The 18,891-nt window shown below is 42.8% G+C and overlaps 1 protein-coding gene across 1 annotated transcript; it reads left to right on the plus strand.

Annotated features, from left to right (window-relative positions):
- On the plus strand, nucleotides 1-16,036 carry hdlbpb (high density lipoprotein binding protein b). The gene is made up of 28 exons (XM_073475390.1): nucleotides 1-84; nucleotides 1,753-1,832; nucleotides 2,980-3,081; nucleotides 3,321-3,472; nucleotides 3,706-3,921; nucleotides 5,250-5,456; nucleotides 5,588-5,803; nucleotides 7,574-7,780; nucleotides 7,943-8,050; nucleotides 8,307-8,411; nucleotides 8,915-8,993; nucleotides 9,821-9,960; nucleotides 10,053-10,157; nucleotides 10,271-10,384; nucleotides 10,474-10,560; nucleotides 10,688-10,819; nucleotides 11,340-11,558; nucleotides 11,657-11,878; nucleotides 12,020-12,238; nucleotides 13,097-13,238; nucleotides 13,405-13,532; nucleotides 13,609-13,713; nucleotides 13,830-13,964; nucleotides 14,050-14,193; nucleotides 14,306-14,485; nucleotides 14,568-14,684; nucleotides 14,983-15,141; nucleotides 15,843-16,036. The coding sequence occupies exons 3-28, from the start codon at nucleotides 3,006-3,008 to the stop codon at nucleotides 15,933-15,935; spliced, it is 3,807 nt and encodes a 1,268-aa protein (XP_073331491.1). The 5' UTR covers nucleotides 1-84; nucleotides 1,753-1,832; nucleotides 2,980-3,005; the 3' UTR covers nucleotides 15,936-16,036.
- The last annotated feature ends 2,855 nt before the right edge of the window (nucleotides 16,037-18,891 follow it).

Below are 18,891 nucleotides of genomic sequence, written 5' to 3' on the forward strand. Positions count from 1 at the left end.
GGAAATGCTCCTAGACCAATCACATCTGTGTTTACACCATCACCTGTCAAACATACACCCTCTGCTATATTTTCTCTCTGAAAGGTAGGGATTCCTCGTTTATTTCATTTTCGCTTTCTGTCTAATTGTGGGCACCGTGGATGAAATGAGAGAGTAGGCACGGAAGCGAGAAAGCCGGTTCAAGTTTAACGAGAAGCAGGCAGGGTTAGCAAGGTTAGCGCCCCCGGAGCTAGCGAGCTGGAGCTGGTTATCTGTCCGCCTGGCTTGTTTTTTAGCCGATTATCAGAAAGTCCTTGCGCCTAATCATCCCCGGCTGAGGTCGGAGCGCAGGGATGCGTGTTAGCTTAGCCTGCCGGGCTAACAATTGTTTAAAACTCCTAGCATTTGTTCCGTAGCAGGGGTTAACATAGCCTTTAAGCTAGCAGGACTAGCCATGCAGTGCATCCTCAAGCTAGCGTAGTTCAGCTAGAGAGAGAGATGCGATTAGCAGAACCGTTAGCTAGCACGGTGCACCGATGGATTAATGTCACCGTCTGTATTTCTTATCTCTGTAGAGAGCACAGATATTAAACACTGCAGCTGACAAGTTAAACCGTTTTAGCAAGCCATTCACTGTATTCCTTTCCTTTCTTTCTAAATGTGTCGCTTTCTTGCATTTCAATGTAATTGTTGGCAAACTAACATTGTGGTTGCTCACAATGGGAGGCTTGCGGCGATAGTTTGTTATTTTACCCCTTTGCAAATGGTGGAGGAAGTATTGCGTGAAGTTATTAAAGCAGAAGTAGCATCACCACAGTGTACAAATAATATAAATAAAGATCTGCATTTACAGTTCTACTTAAGTGAAGTCCTTAAGCTTTAACAGCAAAATATATCTTAAAGTTTCCAAAATAAAAGCATTCAATATGTGCGGGGAATGATCCCAATCTGTTATAATTACAGTGTACTTGTATTAATTATTACTGCTGCATTCATTTCTAGGTAGGTTTTTACTGTAGCACTGTCAGGATGCATCGTATTTTATAATATTTAGTTTTTGTGTGTTCCAAAGTAAATATTGTTGTCCAGTCAATGTGGATAGGGATGTAAATGGAGTAAAAAGGTGGAGTATTTGCCTCTGAAATGTAGTGAAGTAGAAGTTATCTTCCTTGTTTCCTCTAAAGTAGGTTGTTAAAATCATCTTTCATATTCCCTCTCAGCTTGATCCAGTTCTTCGCTGAAGCTGTGTGATGTTTTCACTAAGAGCAGTAATTAAGCCCAAGACATCTCCATCGATTTCCTTTTTTGACTGTACCGTTCCATCCGATAGAAATATTCCACATTTGTTGTATCATTTTATACACATCTGAGACTTTAGCCTAACATATTTGGTGTCTTTGAAGTTATTTGGATCTCCACTGGAATCTAAAAGAAAGTTGGCTCCGCAGCACGAGTTTGTAATATTTGAAACTACCTGCTGTTAGTTATTTTCTTTCTCCTGTAATCCCAGTATGAGACTTCCAAACAAGTGAGAGAAAAAAAGAGACATTCACTCTTGAATTTCTTGTGAGGACGAATTTGTGAAACTATAAAGGAGGGACGATGGGGCAGAGAGATGTGGAGAGGGGAGGGGAAGAGAAAGGAGGAGAGTGAATCAGATCCAGACAGTATAAGGTGCAGTGCAGTGTGGGTGTCTACAGTATTAACCCAGCCTCCGTGCTGTAGAGCTTTTTGATTTACAGTGTTCACTTTTCTCTTCTCCTGTGCACCCAGGAGCTGAAACACACACTCACACTGAAGCGCCTACGGTAGCAGCTAACTGGACGGACTCTCTGGCAATTGACCTTTTGCAGGTAAGCCTGGGCTCACTTTGCATAATACAGTTCGACTGCCTGATCAGAGCTTTCGCAGCTTTAACTTAGTGGTGCTGTATCCTGCAGTATTTCCCACAAGATCTGTAAAACTTGTACTTTTGTTTTAGACATTTCTTTTTTCTTTTTAAAGGGCAGGAGCGTTTCTCACTTGGCAGCTATGATATGAATACACAGTGGGAGCACATAGTAATATATCAGGATAAGTGATCCGAGGGGAAACATTTTACAGATCTTGCATAATAATACAAAGTCGCTGTTGTTGCTCAGCCAGAAGCATCACACAGCGAGAGAATGGATTCACATGCCTGTTTATGACTGAGAACAACATCAAAGATATAAAGCAAAAACTGTTGGGTCAAAACAAGCAGTGCTTTTAACAGCTCGGCCATCATTTTTAACATGGCTTTTATCTGAAATCTAAAAAAACAGGAAAAAAGGAAGAGATCTAAGACCTGTTTCCTCCATTGACTGTTAATTAGAGAACAATTTAACGATGTTCTCGTAAATGTCTGCTTTTTAGCATTCTAATGATTTTTATTTTATTGCTGCACCAGCAGTTGGTCGCCATAAAAAGGCAATTTTCTCTCTAGATCACTGTCTCTTGTGTGCTTATGAAACATGCACAGTCAGACTTTGATGTCTTTGTATTTTATTTTATTTGAAAAACTGCTCAGGGAAGTCCCGCTGTTGAATAGATCCTGTGATTTTGTATCACAAGGAATGTCAGCAGCAGTTGTTTTTAGTCTCCTCTTAGTGTGTGACTTGTGATAACCCTGTCCCTGAGGCTTTGTGGCACTGTGTGTTTGTCTGTGGCGTGTGAAGTGTTAATTGGAGCATCTCAGGTGTAACGTGCAGCACTGGTGCAGTGTAGCAATGCCACAGAGGCAGCCTCAGTCTTCTGGGAATCTAGGCAAGCGATCCTAGAGAATACACACTGTGTAATCGAGGGAGGAGAAAAGAACAAATATAAGAGATACAGGCTTTTTGATGTTTGATCACCCAGTTCGTTTTTATTAATATAAATGTCATGCAGATACAGCCACTAATTTCCTCTTCAGAGATGATTTTTTTTTCCTTTTTTTCGCCGCTTTTTTTTCTTCATCTTTCCCCACCTCTCTGTCTTCAGTGGAATAGCGGAATAATTCTTGAACTATGAGCTCAGTGGCAGTGTTGACCCCGGAGAGCTTTGCGGAGCATCGCAGTGGCCTCAAGGACCAGGAGATTTCAGGTAACATCCACCAGTCAACTACATACCTGTTATTACTCCTCGTGAGAAGGGGTTTCACCTCACTAGCCACTTATTAGCCCAAGAGATCAGGCCAATGTATTTGGATTTTCTCTTACTTGCCATTGTAGTGATTTCTTGTACTGTGCATGATACTTTTTCATCTCAGTACTATCCCCATCTTCCTTCCTCCATCTTTACTTTCATCCTTGCCTTATTTATCTTTGTCTCTTTGGGGCCAGGCTGTGTCCCGGAGGATGAGGCCTACATCCCCACCTACCTGGAGGCCTTCCCTCCGCTGCCGGAGAAGGGGGCGCCAGGGGAGAAGGCCGGGGAGCCGGCTTCAGCATGGGGGAGCAAGATCAGGCCCATCAAAGCCTCGGTCATCACCCAGGTCAGCAGCCACATACTTAAACACACAGAAAGACATTGTTAACAGTCAGTTTCTACTTTGCAAAACAATTCATTGCTCAGCTCTTTTTGCTCAGACATTTTTCTAACAGTATTAACATCAGCCGCAGTAGAGCTGGTAAAAAGGGGAACACCTGGTATGGTAAAAATAACCAAAAGAAGACACCTCCTCCTCCTCCTCCTCCTCCTCTAACCTGTAAGAGTGTGTGTGTGTAGGTGTTCCACGTGCCCCTTGAGGAGCGTCGCTACAAGGACAACAGCCAGTTCGGGGAGGGCGAGGAGGCCAAAGTGTGCTTGGACATCATGCAGCGGACGGGGGCCCACATCGAGCTGTCCCTGGCCAAAGACCAGGGCCTGTCCATCATGGTCACCGGCAAACTGGACTCAGTCATGAAGGCTCGCAAGGAAATCGTAGCTCGTCTGCAGACGCAGGTAAATTTACCAAAGTCGTTTGTGTTTATAGTTTGTTAACAGGTTGGCTGGCGTGATGCAGAGTGCATGGCAAATAAAAAATGACAATAACAATAAAAACATGAACATGACACGTAAGAGTAAAAATAATTAATGTGTTAGTCAAGACCATTGTTGCAAATCAAAGTTCTATTGGAAATAACGCAGCAAGTTGGTTTTCCAAATATGCAAAATAAAATAGATACAATTTGTTGCTTTTGCATGAAGTTATGATTTAACTTGTAAATTGGAGTCATGAGATTATCACCAAATTTGATAGGTCTGAAAAGAGAGATCTTAATCTCAATGGACTTACTGTGTAAATAAATGTTAAAAGTGGAAACAGACAACTTTTCCAAGTGGTATTATTGTTGGTGCTGCTGTCACAAACTGGATCTCTTCTGTCCTTAAACAACAAGTGCAAAAACACGAGTTTATGAATTCATTTCGTTTTTAATGAAGAACATGAAAGCACATAGGCGTGGTGCCTGGTGAGAATTATGTGATAATATATTTGTGCAGGCACATTGTGTGCTGGTGTAGAAACAATTTGTATTTTTAGGGATTACACATTCCTTTATTTTGGAGTTTGACCAACTCTATTTTGAAGTGACTGAAGTGCAAAAAGCGAGTTTCACAAGCAGTTTTTGTCCTGAAGGTGAATCCATTGAAAAATACCACTGGGTAGCAGATGTTTTTTTGAGGAAGAACAAATACTCACATCACCACTTAAAGTGATGAGCGAGACCAGAGAAGTGTTAACGTGACTATCTGTTACTTTTACTGGTATTTGCTATTTATTTTAGAGGATCCAAAGATACACAGGAAGAGTTTTAGCTGCAACTTTAAAAACTCTTTCTGTGCAGGCCGGCCGGTTTAGGACACAAAGTAGAGCTGAAAAATGACCGTCAGCTCCCTGGGGGGGGACCTTTGTGAGCTTCAGCAGCAAACATGCTGATTTCCACTTGAATTGGTACACTGAGGTCCACCTGTTTAGCTGAGCTGCAGTTATTGATACAATAGTGCAGGAAAACACTCTGTCGTCCTTGCAAGGTCGAATGCTTTTGTTGTTTTGTTTACTTACTGAAAACTATTTCAATGTTACTCTTAAGCTGCATCCAATTACAGTCCTACTGTATTTCTATGGATATGTCTAAACCTTAACTCCTAAGAGGGATCTATATAATGCAAATTTAATCACTTCAGGGGAGATAATGTGCTCTGCTCCAATAAATTACTGCCATTTTCCACTGTTTAACAATCGAAAATATATCTTACTTTCTCCTTCAAACTTTCTCCCGCTCCACCAGGCCTCAGCAACGGTCGCCATCCCCAAGGAGCACCATCGTTTTGTCATCGGTAAGAACGGCGAGAAGCTGCAGGAGCTGGAGCTGAAGACCGCCACCAAGATCGCTATTCCACGTCCCGACGACCCCAGCGCCAACATCCGCATCACCGGCACCAAGGAGGGCATCGAGAAGGCTCGCCACGAGATACTTCTGATCTCTGCTGAACAGGTTGGCCATGGACTTAATTTGTGTTGCACTTTATTGCCTCACTAATCAGTCAAGTCATCTTCAACATCTTGTAAAACCACTGTTCACATATTCTATTGTTTGCCGACTCCCCCTCCTCACCCACCCACCAGGACAAGCGAGCCGTGGAGCGTCTCTCCCTGGAGAAGGCCTTCCACCCCTTTATCGCCGGCGCCCACAACCGCCTGGTGCAGGAGCTGAGCCAGGAGACAGGCGCTCGCATCAGCATCCCACCGCCGAGCCTGCCCAAGGACGAGATCGTCATCACCGGGGAGAAGGAGGCCGTCGCTTTGGCGCTGAACCGCATCCGAGCCATCTACGACGACAAGGTGCGTTTGTTGAGGATCTCATATAAACTCATTAACTTAACTAACCTACCTGTGTTCCTGATTGAGTTTAGAATTGATTTGTAATGTTTAATTGAGTCATTTTTGAAAGCGATTAATGGTTTAGCAACAGCTAAAGTAGCCGTATCATATTTAATCTAACTGCAGTCTAATGGAGTGTCCTGGAGGACTAATGGTAAAGGCACATATCGTATAACTGCAGCGTTCACTGTTCGATTCCTGTCGGGGACTTTTGTTTCACCTCTCTCTCACCTTTTGTTTGCTGTCTCTATTCTCTACTGTCAAAAAAATCCCAAACAAAAATTAACAAGTTGATTTATCAATTGCAGTGTACTACCCGTACAACTTACTAAATGACCTTTAACTGTTGCAGTCATTTTTGCTATCCTTCTTTCTGTTCCTTTTCTACATATTTGTGTCAATAAGTGTGGTCTCTCAATAGCTATTTCATTTGAATCAGTTTTTGTCTTTTTAATCAACATTTTAAAGCGATTTTAGATCTTAAAGGCGTTCACAATCTACTTTTTAGGTGATTTGCAGAGATATTTAGTGTCCTCTTAAACCCTATTCACACAGGACTAGTATCACCTGGGGAGTTGAAATAATTGTGAAGGACAATTTTAATCAAATTTGCCTCGTCTGTAATTTGTTAAGTAAAAATTCCACCGGATATTACCTACCATGTTTCGCCAAACACAGAGGTCATGTGCTCATGTTAGTCATGTGGGAATCAGCATGTTGGCTACTTGGGGTTCTATTTTATCTTACATCTGTTTTCTGTTGTCAGACAGTTGAAAATAAATAAATTTGATCTCGGCTCTTAATAGATTGAACAGCAGTCAACAGCTGTGTATATATAAGATTGGATCTATTGACCCAAACTTCACTTAACCTCATTGACAGGCAGATCTGAGCTATCTGAACAAACCAATAGATGGATGTAGCCAACACGATGGCAACGCTGATTGGACTAATTACTTCATGTGGCACTTCCTTGGGTGAAGTGTTGTAAACAATGCAAAGAGAATTATAGCAAGCAGCATGGCAAAGGAAGAGCTTGTGCCAAAGAACTGTCTTTACTGTAATATTATGTTTTTAATTGTACAAATGGAGAAATAGGCTATTTTAGGTCTGGCTATAGTCTACAGGGCAAGTAAATTCATGCCAGTTTTTTAGTCCCTGCTACCCAGAATGACTTGCTGTGAGCGAGCTGACCTCATCTGTAATAAAAGTGTTTGGCAGAGTTAGACAAACTGCGTGGTTTTGGAACAAGTAGGCTTCATTATTGTTTCCAACAGTGGTGTTTTATTTGCTGCCTTCTCTTCAGAAGTTTACAAGACTCTATATAAAAGATGAATGGATGAAACCTGGAGAGGATGTGTGTGTTTGGGAGTGTGTACCAGATGAGCGCCGGTGATAGGCAGGCCGGAGATAATGTGGAGAGAAAATTGGATTTCACTGGTGGACAACAGGATGAGAATGCTAATGTAATTTAGTGCGTATGTATGAGAGGTGAAAACAAATACATTTTCTCCTTTTGTCTTCCCGCCGCTCAGTCCTCCTTTTCTTTACTCATGCCATCTTTTTCCCTACCTGCTTCCCATCTTCATTCCTCTTTCTGTCATCTGGTGTGTTTCGATCCATCCCTCACCGTGCTCCTCAATTTCCCCCATTTCCTCCTGCCGCCCTTCCTCTAACTGCTGTCGTCTTTCCCACGCCGCTTGTTTATCATGTCTTATCTTCTCCCCGCAGAAGAGGAAGACCACCACCATCTCCGTGGAGGTGAAGAAGTCTCAGCATAAGTACATCATTGGTCCGAAGGGCAACACCCTGCAGGAGATCCTGGAGGCCACGGGGGTCTCGGTGGAGATGCCCCCTCTGGACTCCAGCTCAGAGACCATCATCCTCAGGGGGGAGCCCGACAAGCTGGGACCGGCGCTCACGCAGGTGTACGCAAAGGTGAGGAGGAGGAGGAGGAGGAGGGGGGAGGAATGATGGTGAGAGTCACAGTCGAGACACATTTTCTCTTTTTATTGGTGTACCGGTCTGAGAGACGGAGATTTCAGAGGGGTTGTGAATTTAAATTAGATTTGAACTTGTGAGCCTTTTGTCCCCGCGCAGGCGAAGAGTGTGATGGTGGTGGAGGTGACAGCTCCAGCCTGGCTGCATCGCTTCATCATCGGCAAGAAAGGACAGAACATTGGGCGGATCACACAGCAGCTACCACGGGTAAGAGGAGAGATGATCAGAGGTAGAAACCAAAGATAAAACACAAATTCTTCCTCTTCTTCTTCTTCTTCTTCTTGCAATATGACAGAATACTTTGAGTAGGATAAAGGTTGTACTGCAGTGGCAGCGTGTGGGACCAATAAAACAGAGTACTAAACCTGTAGGAGGTGATGAAGGAGGGAAAACTGACAAGTGACAGCAGCGTGGCCGAGGATACCTGTAATACTTAGATGGGTTTGTCTTTATGTGTGTGAAGGTTCATATAGAGTTTACAGACGGTGAGGAGCGCATCAGCCTGGAGGGGCCAACAGAGGAGGTGGAGCAGGCTCAGGCCCAGATACAAGAGATCATCAAAGACCTGGTGAGTACTTATACACACACACACACACACACAGCTAATCCGAAAAACATCTGAGTAATACATAAAAAGAATCTTATCTCCAGGAGAAATTTCAAGATATGTTTCAAGCCAAAATGCCAGACACACCAGATGGCTGCAGCTGTTCAAACATGAGGATTTACTGCTTTTCTGTGTTTTATGTCATTGTATACTTAATATCTTAACAAAAAAGTCCTTTTGAAGATGTCATCTTGGGCCTTTTTTAACGATTTTCTGACATTTTATAGACTAAATGAAGCAAATGATAAAGAAAATAATTTACAGATAAATCGATAGGCATTAGCTGCAGGCCTACATAGGATATTTATTTCAATTACAGGGTTGATGTTAAGTACTTGCGTTGAAAATGCTCATGCCACAGTCAAATGCTCCATTAAAGTAAAGACTCTTGTAAAGCTGAGGGACTTTGACTTTCTTCAGTACAAATTCAGTCACAAACCTTAAATCTGCCCCTCTGTTTGCAGCTTGTGAGGATGGACTACACTGAAGTCATCATAGACCAGCGTTTCCACCGACACCTTATCGGGAAGAACGGAGCCAACAGTGAGTATACTTCAACAGAAAGAGCTGGGACATCAACACTTTTAAAGTTAGTGATATGACAGAGCGCTTTCGAGAAAATTATCCACTGATTTTTGTTAGTACTTTCTTAGTGGGAATTGTCACCTCTTGTGCATATTACTTGATTTGAGACCCTGCATCGAAGTCAGGCTGCTGAAAAAACCTTGTCACACTGTGACAATGTTGTGTGGCATAATTTTGTTGCATGTCTGCTGTACAGATCATATTATGACTCTGCTTTCTCTGCATGTTGAATGAAGCCTCATCACAGTCTGACAGTAGAGTCGGCTGTTTTTTAAGTGGGTCTTGACAGGCAAATTAGACATGCACTGAAACCTGAAGACGTTTAAATTAGCGGTAATAAAGTCTTAAGGGCTTGAAAGGTGGCTGTTTGTAATTTCAGCCGTCGTGCCTCAATTCATGAGTTACCATTAACTGTGGTCGCGACCAGTTTTCACAGTTTAAAGCGGAGAAATTGATTATGATCAAGGAGTGCTTCGGAAAGTTTATGTGAACTGTTTGACATTTTGTTCAACCCAAAAACCATGAAAGACGAACCTACATACTATTTACAGCCATCTATGAAGCCTACAGGGGGTTAGTGTTTTGATCCAGGTCCTTAAAAAGTCTTAAAATGTCTCATTAAAATGTCTTAAATTTGGTTTAAAATGTTTTCAAAAGGTTTAAATGTAAGTGTCTGATACCTGTAGACACACTGTCAAAGATTTAGGTGAAAAATGGTGACATGGAATTAAAACCATCAACCTTATTGTCCACCCCCTCCCTGCTTTTCTTCACCGTCACTACAGTCAATCGGATCAAGGAGCAGTACAAAGTGTCGGTGCGGATCCCCCAGGACTCTGAGCGAAGCGGCCTGGTCCGGATTGAGGGAGACCCTAAAGGAGTCCAGCTGGCACGCAGAGAGCTCATCGAGATGGTCCAGAGAATGGTGAGAAGGGGGTCAAAGTTTAGCTTGGTTCATTCACTCATTCTCGTGGTCACCAACGTGCACACACATACTCACACTTTTCCCGTTTACAGGAAAACGAGCGCACCAAAGACCTGATCGTGGAGCAGAAGTTCCATCGGACAATCATCGGCCAGAAGGGAGAAAAGATCAAAGAAGTTCGAGACAAGTTCCCTGAGGTGAACTTTCTCCTCGACCCTTACTGCACTTTATCTCGCCTGTTCATCATTGTGAATTTGTTTTGATCCATTTTTAATTTAATTCAACAGCGTGTTATCTCATCTACTTCCAGGTCATTATCAATTTCCCCGACCCGGCACAGAAGAGTGACATCGTCCAGCTGAGAGGGCCGAAGAACGAGGTGGAGAAATGCACCAAGTTCCTCCAGAAAATCATTGCTGACCTGGTACGACCCAACGTTATCTCTCTCTTTATCCCTTGATCTCTCCGTGTCTCTCTACACTTGACTTCACAGCAGCTGTCTTTCTTTTGTAGATTGAGAACAGTTTCTCGCTCTCCGTACCCATCTTCAAGCAGTTTCACAAAAACATAATTGGTAAAGGCGGCGCCAACATCAAAAAGGTGAGAAACACATAAAGATTTCAGCTGTATTGTTCTTAGATACTGCGGCCAGAGCAAAAGTTACAGTATTTTAAAGGCATTTTAAAGTATTTTAAATGTATTTTAAAGATGTTATCAATGCCACCAGATCCGCGAGGAGACCAACACTAAGATCGACCTGCCGACAGAGAATAGTAACTCCGAGATGATAGTCATCACAGGCAAGAAGAGCAACTGTGAGGCAGCCAGAGATCGAATCCTCGCCATCCAGAGAGAACTGGTGAGTGACGTAAGACTGTTTTTGCAAAAGCTTACAGGATTTCTGAGCAGAAATGGATGCTTTTCCTTTGTATTTATCTACCTTACCTAAAAATATTGAGACATTTAGCAGCAAAATACTAAAAGAAATCTGTTTTATATTCATACTTTTTGCATCTGATTTACTAGATGGTGGTATCCATTTGATATTAGATGGATGTATGATTTTGACAAGAAAAATGTTGGCAAACTACTTGAGTTCTGAAACTTCTGTCATGTGATGGCAACTAAGCAAACTAACTGCTGAGAAGTGACCATGAAATGTGTTGTAAAATTCGAGAAAGGGGAGCCAAACATTAACAGCAATCCAATTTAACCACCAAATTTAAATTCCTAGATTAATTTAAGTGGAATTGAAGTTTAAGGTCTGAATATTTGTTGTAATATTCCTTTATATATCAAGAAGAGACGAGGCAGAGGACAAAATGCCACAAAAATGGCTGTCTCTCATTATCTCCCTTTTTCTCTCGTCGTCCCTCCAGGCCAACATTAAGGAGGCAGAGGTCACCATCCCTGCCAAGCTGCACAACTCTCTGATCGGCTCTAAGGGCTGCCTCGTGCGCTCCATCATGGAGGATTGCGGTGGCGTCCACATCCATTTCCCCTCAGAGGGCTCCGGCTCAGACAAGGTCACCATCAGAGGGCCCGCTGGCGAGGTGGAGAAGGCCAAGAAACAGCTGCTGCAGCTGGCTGAGGAGAAGGTGGGTGGGGGCGGAGAAAGAAAAGTTTGCAGAGAATGAATGAACAGAAGAGGTGACAGAGAAGTGAGTGGCTGACATCCATTTCCTGTCCTTTGCAGCAAGTCAACAACTTCACAGCTGAGCTCCAGGCCAAACCAGAGTATCATAAGTTCCTGATCGGCCGTGGTGGAGCCAATATTCGCCGTGTGCGGGACAGGACGGGGGCCCGCATCATCTTCCCGTCGCCGGATGACACAGAGCAGGAACTGATCACCATTGTAGGAAAGGAGGAAGCTGTTCGTCAGGCTCAGAAGGAGCTGGAAAGTCTTGTAAAAAACCTGGTAATTACTGCATCTTTTCCTAATTAATTGTTTTTTAAGTGTGTAGTTCAATCTTAAAGCTTCTCTAAATCTTAAAAAAAATCCCCTTTCTCTACTTAAATACCCTCCACTTAACACATTCCTGTTGTCCTCACTCTCCAGGACGACGTGGTGGAGGACAGCATGGTCGTAGACGTTCGCCACCACCGCCACTTTGTGTGTCGGAGAGGCCAGGTGCTGCGGGAGCTGGCAGAGGAGTACGGCGGCGTAGCTGTTAGCTTCCCTCGCACAGGAGCCAACAGTCAGCGGGTCACTCTGAAGGGCGCCAAGGACTGCGTGGAGGCCGCCAAGAAACGCATCCAGGAGATCATCGAGGACCTGGTGAGAGACATTTGAGAAGTTAAACGTTACAGACTGAAATTTGTGTCATTACATGTTTGTTTATGTTCTGTATATTGTGATTTTGATCAATATTGGACCAAATTGTTTTTTCCTTTTTTAAGAGGAAAGACCTCTGGCAAGTACAATGGCATATTAGGGTCATTGTGGGTAAAAAAAAAAAATAATTACAGAACTGTGGGCAGGGTGTAATATTGGGAATAGGAAAATTAAACTAGGAGATTAAAGTGGTAATTTAGTTTAGATATAAAATTGTAAATTTAAGAGAAAAAAAGTTTCTGAGATTAAATAAATACATTTACAAGGAAGAAACTCAGACTTTTCTGAATTAAATTTGTAAAGTTACGAGAAAAATCATTGGGTATTCTCAGAGATTAAAGCTGTAAATTTCAGGAAAAAACTCAGATTTTTTAAAAGATTTAAGTTGTAAATTTACAAGAAAAAACTGACTTACAGTAAAACATTCACAAGGAAAAAATCTTGGATATTCTCATTGATAAAAGTGGGAAATTCTCACCATAATATAAGCATCCAGACTTGAAAGAGGCGTGGCTGTGAACTGGGCTCGGTAATCTTTATTTAATTTCTTAAAATATTTATAATGGCCCGGATATGACAAGAGACAACTGTATGGATCAACATCAGTCTTCAGGTCAAAGATAAATCAAAGGAATTGAATCTAATTGCTACTAGTAGCTGCTTTTTAAACATCAGGCAGGATCAAACATGTCATGCTCCGTGATTTTACATCCAGAAATGATGGAAGTAATCCTCCTGAACTCGTCGTGATGTGTTTTCCCCGTCAGTGCCGTTGTTACCCAGCTGTCTCCTCTCTTGCAGGAGTCCCAGGTGAGCGTGGAGGTGGCCATCCCTCAGCGCTACCACCGCGCCATCATGGGGCCCAAAGGCTGCCGCATCCAGCACATCACCAGGGAAAACGAGGTCCAAATCAAGTTCCCCGAGAGAGAAGACAGCGCTGCAGGTCAGAAACAAAACAAACAGGAGAAGTACACCTGCAGCTGTGATAACATCATAACACTGTCACTTCATGGACATATTTAAAATTGTTACTATAAATCTCATAATAATCTTATAATAATTGACTCCAATGTGGCAGTTAGTGTTTACATCTGTGTTAAAATTAACAGGCCAGGAGGCTCCACCACAGGAAAACGGTGAGGTCAGCCCAGACGCGGAGTTTGTCCCCCGCAAGTGTGACATCATCACCATCTCTGGGCGTGCAGAGAAGTGTGAACTGGCTAAAGCCGCCCTGCTGGTAGGCGCCAGTTTACTTCTGTTTTTTTACTCTCTATCATCCGTTTCCTCAATAATAACCTTACTTCCTCCTTCAGGCGTTGGTGCCCATAACTGAGGACGTCGAAGTGTCTTATGAGCTTCATCGCTACATCATTGGCCAGAAGGGCAGCGGGATCAGGAAGATGATGGAGGAGTATGAGGTTAGTTTACACTCTCTGCTGCCATCTACTGGCTGAGAGACCTTTCCTACTGCATTTAATTTGTTAAATGATTAAAAAAAGTGGTTTATTGATTGTTTGATTGTGTGGTTTCACAGGTAAACATCTGGGTGCCACAGCCAGAGAAGCAGCTGGATGTGATCAAGGTGACGGGCCTGGTAGCCAACGTGGAGCGAGCCAAGCTGGGTCTTCTAGAGAGGGTGAAAGAACTGCAGGCCGAGCAGGAGGACAGGGTAAACACAAATATATCTACTCCTAAACTGACTTAGTTGAACCTTGAGAGATATTTAAGTCTCTGGTGCCCGGTCTCCTTTTCAGGCCCTGCGCAGTTTCAAGGTAACCATGTCTGTGGATCCAAAGTTTCATCCCAAGATCATCGGCCGCAAGGGAGCTGTCATCTCTCAGATCAGGAAAGACCACGACGTCAGCATCCAGTTCCCCGACAAAGGAGACGAACAGCAGGTGTTTGTTTTTTCTGTATTTTGGGATTATGTTTCCATAAAACCTTTTTACTTGAGATATCTATTTTGATTGTATTCTCTCCTCTATAACTAACTTTACATGTTTTCCTCAGGACCTGATCGTGATCTCGGGGTACGAGCGTAACGTGGAGGAGGCGCGTCAGGCCATCCAGCAGCTGGTGGCCGAGTTGCAGGAGATGGTGAGCCAAGATGTTCATCTGGACCCGAGGACCCACGCTCGCATCATCGGAGCCCGCGGCAAAGCCATACGCAAGCTGATGGAGGAGTTCAAGGTCGGGAGTGTAATTCCCTGTGTTTGCCTAACTGTAGGACCTGTAATTTTGCGCTATTTCAACCTCTTGTTCTTATGTTCAGGTGGATATTAGGTTCCCTCAGCCAGGCTCCGACGAGCCAGATAAAGTGACGGTGACGGGCCTTCCAGAGACTGTCGACAACGCCATCGACCACCTGCTGAACCTGGAGGAGGAATATGTGAGTTCACAAATATCGCAGTAGTCACACACAATTTCAATGATCGATAGAAATTCAGTGATGTCTCCTGGTACTAAAGCTGATAAGTTTGAGTATCTCACAGGGTGAAAGTTCGAGACTAAAAGAATAAGAACGATTGTAAAAGCTAAATGAATTATGAACATATTAACTACAAATACACAAAAACACCTAAACAGCAGGGCAGAGCTAAAGGAGGTGACAGGTGCAGAAAGAGCTAATTGGATTGTTTGAAGAACAGTTTCTTTCTCCTCTCTCCACCTCTCTCTATCTCTCTCAGATGCTCAGCGTTACAGAGACGGAGACCTTGGCGGCGTACATGAAGCCTCCATCTCGCTACGGAGGGGGAGGCGGAGCAGGAGGATTGGACGATGGCAACGGGGGTCCGGCTAAGGGCTTTGTGGTGCGGGACGCCCCCTGGAACGCAGCAGGGAACAAGGTTGGACATGCTGATATTTTACCTTTGATTTATTCATGAATGTTCCAGGCACAGTGGTCCAAGGTCAATATATTGATAGATTTATCTTACTAAATCTGAATCAGTTTGAGAACAGGCAATGCAGGTGGCTAAGAGAAGAAGTTTTAAATGTTTCAGAGAGATGCACTTCATATTTTGTAGCTTGAGTGTCTTGACTTGAATCCACGTTGCCATATTTGCTCATTTTTCAAGCAAAAGTGTCAAACATTTGCTGGTTCCAGCTTCTTAAATGTGAGAATTTGCTGCCTAGTTTTCTGTTCTGCTCCCGTTTGCCCTGTTAAACCTTAGTTATTGCATTATACTATTCACACAAACCCAACACTTTCAAATTAAACATACAGACTTTCATTGGACAGAATCTTTTCATTTCTTGACGATGCGTTTATTTTGAAATATTTGCAGGAGCGTGATGTGAAAACAATCAGTGAGTTGCACAGTTGAATCACTGTACTTTAATTGTATCTACTGCCATCTTGTGGCACTTTACGTTCCTACTAAATACATTTTGGGGGAGAGGTTAACACATACAGCCTCGATATTTTCCCCCAGCCTTTATTTGGGACCGTCCTTAATTTGTTTGTATCAACCATGCCCTCTACCAGCTTTTGTTTGAGGAAATTCAGTATTATTTCAGTGTATCATTTTGTATCTGTGTGTTCCAGGCTCCTGACATGAGCAGTGCAGAGGATTTCCCCACATTCGGGACCGGCGTGGCCCTGAAGCAAACATCCGTCTGGGGTCCCAAGAAATTCTGAAGCTGCTCATCTGGAGGAAAGAAAAAAAAAAACTTCTGTAAAGTAGATGATGAGAGACAAAATCTCGAATCAAATTGCTGCTCGCCTTCCTCCCTCCTCCTTTCTCGTTAGTGACTTCCCCTTCGTCTCCCTTTCTCTGTAAACTCCCTCGTACCGTCCTCCCACAACCAGCCACAATGAATTCTGGGAGAACGATCCCTTTCTTTTTTCCCCTCATCTGTCTTTCTTCTTAGTACTTCCACCTCCTCCTTCTCCTTCCCACTGAGGGAGGGAAAAAACGTTGAGCGCTCTCTTCATGCTGTCCCGCTCTGCCTCTCAGTTGCACCCCTGCCGGTCTTGCTGAAACATTTCAAAAACTGTCCCCCATTTTTCCGCCTCTGACTGCCAGTACACCGTACTGCAGTGCATCAGAAACATTTAAACTCTTCAAAGTCAGCTGAATGAGGTCAAAGAGCAGGGGGGAAAGCAAGACGTGTATCCAAGTAAGCTAAATCTTGGATTTTTAAGCTCAAAAAATGAAGGGAGTTCGTAAACACTTGACATCTTTTAAGGTTATTTTCTTGTGGTTTTTACAAGGAGGTTTTGTGTTGGCTCACCTTTTCCAGTCACTAATGTGGTGCAGCAGGTGAGGCAATGAGCTCTGTGTGTGTGTGTGTGTGTGTGTGTGTGTGTGTGTGTGTGTGTGTGTGGGTGTGGGTGTGGGTGTGGGTGTGGGAGAGGTTTTTTCACCCACAACTGTTTGTACATCCCCGTTTTATTTATGTCGGAGCTGGGAGCAAAAACAGCTGCTGTAGTCGACTTTTCTTTTCCTGTTTGAATTTCAAAGATGTGAAAGCTCTGCGCCGATTGTTTGTCATGAAGGTCGTTTTGTCACTGTTTTATTTATTCAAAAAAAAAGGAGCCATTTTATTTGAAACTACTGTGATCATGCGTTTTTTATAAAAGCACCCACTGTAGCTTGATGCTTACAACCTTCTGTTTAGGAGTGAATGCTGCTGTACGTCAGGGTTTGGGCACATGTTAACAGTTGTTATTATGTGTAAGTGTACAAAGAACTTTTCGCTATTTTTTTAAACTGTGTGGGATTTTTTTTGTTGTTGGTTTCTGGCATATTTGGAAGACTGTATGTATGTATGTATGCGTGCGCGTGTGGAAGTTAAGATGTATATTTGAATGAAGCTGAACCAAACTTTTACATCATCTTTGTCCGTGTGTCTCTCTTCTCAGAGCTAATTTATTGCAAGGTTTTTACCTTCTCAGCTCGTCATTAAAACTTGATTTTTACTGTCTACATGCACAAAATGCTGCTTACAATCTGACCCCCCCCCCCCCCGCGCAAAACAAGCTCAGTGTCATCAGCCGCACTTTTTATTTTATACAAGTGCTTCATGTGTATTTTGTGATATTTTGTAGCAAAAACCTTTGTTGCCCTGCGTTCCTTTGTCCAGTTCTGAGACTTAAAGCAACATGTGTTACTGAACCAATTGACCCAGATTTCAGTCAGTTTAATCAAAAGCTTCCTCGTGCCGGAAGTGTTAAAAGAAAAGTCAAACAGTTTGAAAAATACACTTATTTGCTTTCTTTATGAAAGTTAAAAGAAGATTGTTATCACTTTAAAATCTGCGTGATTGGTAGAGAGCCAGGAGCTGATTAGCTTAGCTTAGCAAAAAACTGGAAAATACGCCTATGCCTCTGAGAATAACTTAAAAACAAGTCATGTCACCTGTGGTATTAGGAGAAGTGGAGGAGGTGCTGGAACTATTTCTTGGTAGGCAGCTGGGCACAAGACTTAACACCCTCCTAAAAACGCAAGTGGTCATCTTTGCCAGGGATCGACTGATTATCAGCCTGGCCTAGATGTGATATAAAGCATTCTTCTGATTATGGAGTCCTGTTTTTGTTTTTTTTTGGTCCAATTTCCCAAAAATAGATTAATTTAAAAATACACTACTTTGTCTCTGATGTCTGAATATAGTGGAATAAAAAAAATCTCCAAAATCTAGTGGAGTGGAAGTATAAAGTAGCATGAAATGGAAATAATCAAGAACTAATACCTCAAAACTAAGATTTAAATTTTTACTCCAAATGTATATCGGCTCCAAATATTGTTTTTTCAGTCTCCTTGATGACTCGTAAAGATGTGATAGGATATTCTTATTTGTGAGCTTTAGGAACGGGTAGTATTTTTTGAACTTTAAGCTGTTTCCCAGCCTCGTACTTGACCTCAGCGCTGTGCACACAACTCTGCGATTCAGTCTCGCAGTGCTGGAAATTCAGAAAGTCAGTTGTTAAACGGTGTTCAAGTGGTGGGTTGTATTTTTAAAATGTATATTTTGGATCTCACAGCTGCCTAGTGTCTGCCTAGAGTGATATAATGTTTGCCAGGAGCAAAACCACCCTTTGAAGCCCACATTTCCAGTCTGCCCGGCTCTGCTTTCTCAATTCTTTGCTGGACATACTGTATGTGAAGTCTCCTGCGCAGCCTGGGGCAGCTGAAAGATTTCTTCTTTCAGCTGCACCAAGATTGGATCTTAAATGTTTCGCCTCCGGCATACACTGTGTCAGTCTGTGCAGACAACAGATATCTGTGAGATAATGAAGAGTTACAACCGGCTGCTGGAAAACAGGCACAAATTATATTTTGGCTTTTCTTCTACATTATAGGTCGGGTGTGTCAGATGTAGGGGGGATTATTAGCACAAATGGAATATAATAATCAAAATTATGATGAATAATTACTACAGTTATGTTTTTATTAGTGTATTATCACCGAGTAACATAAAGACTGCTGAGGGGCTAATGGGGATATCTGTTTCCTGTCGTTTCGTCAAGATGCTAAGCTAAGCTAGCCATGTAACTACACAACCGTGATTGCACAGACATGAGATTGATACTGACAAAGAAAGTGAATACGCGTATTTCTCAAAATCTATTTTGACAGAACCAGGAAGAGCCC

This window comes from Pagrus major, chromosome 10 (assembly GCF_040436345.1).
Source record: "Pagrus major chromosome 10, Pma_NU_1.0".
In the NCBI taxonomy this organism is placed as follows: domain Eukaryota; kingdom Metazoa; phylum Chordata; class Actinopteri; order Spariformes; family Sparidae; genus Pagrus; species Pagrus major.

Excerpts from the sequence above, each read along its gene's own strand:
- hdlbpb (XM_073475390.1), top strand. The coding sequence starts at position 3,006 with ATGAGCTCAGTGGCAGTGTTGACCCCGGAGAGCTTTGCGGAGCATCGC. Across the intron at positions 5,457-5,587 it reads TTCTGATCTCTGCTGAACAG|GACAAGCGAGCCGTGGAGCG; the intron begins GTTGGCCATGGA and ends CCCACCCACCAG. Across the intron at positions 15,142-15,842 it reads GGAACGCAGCAGGGAACAAG|GCTCCTGACATGAGCAGTGC; the intron begins GTTGGACATGCT and ends TGTGTGTTCCAG.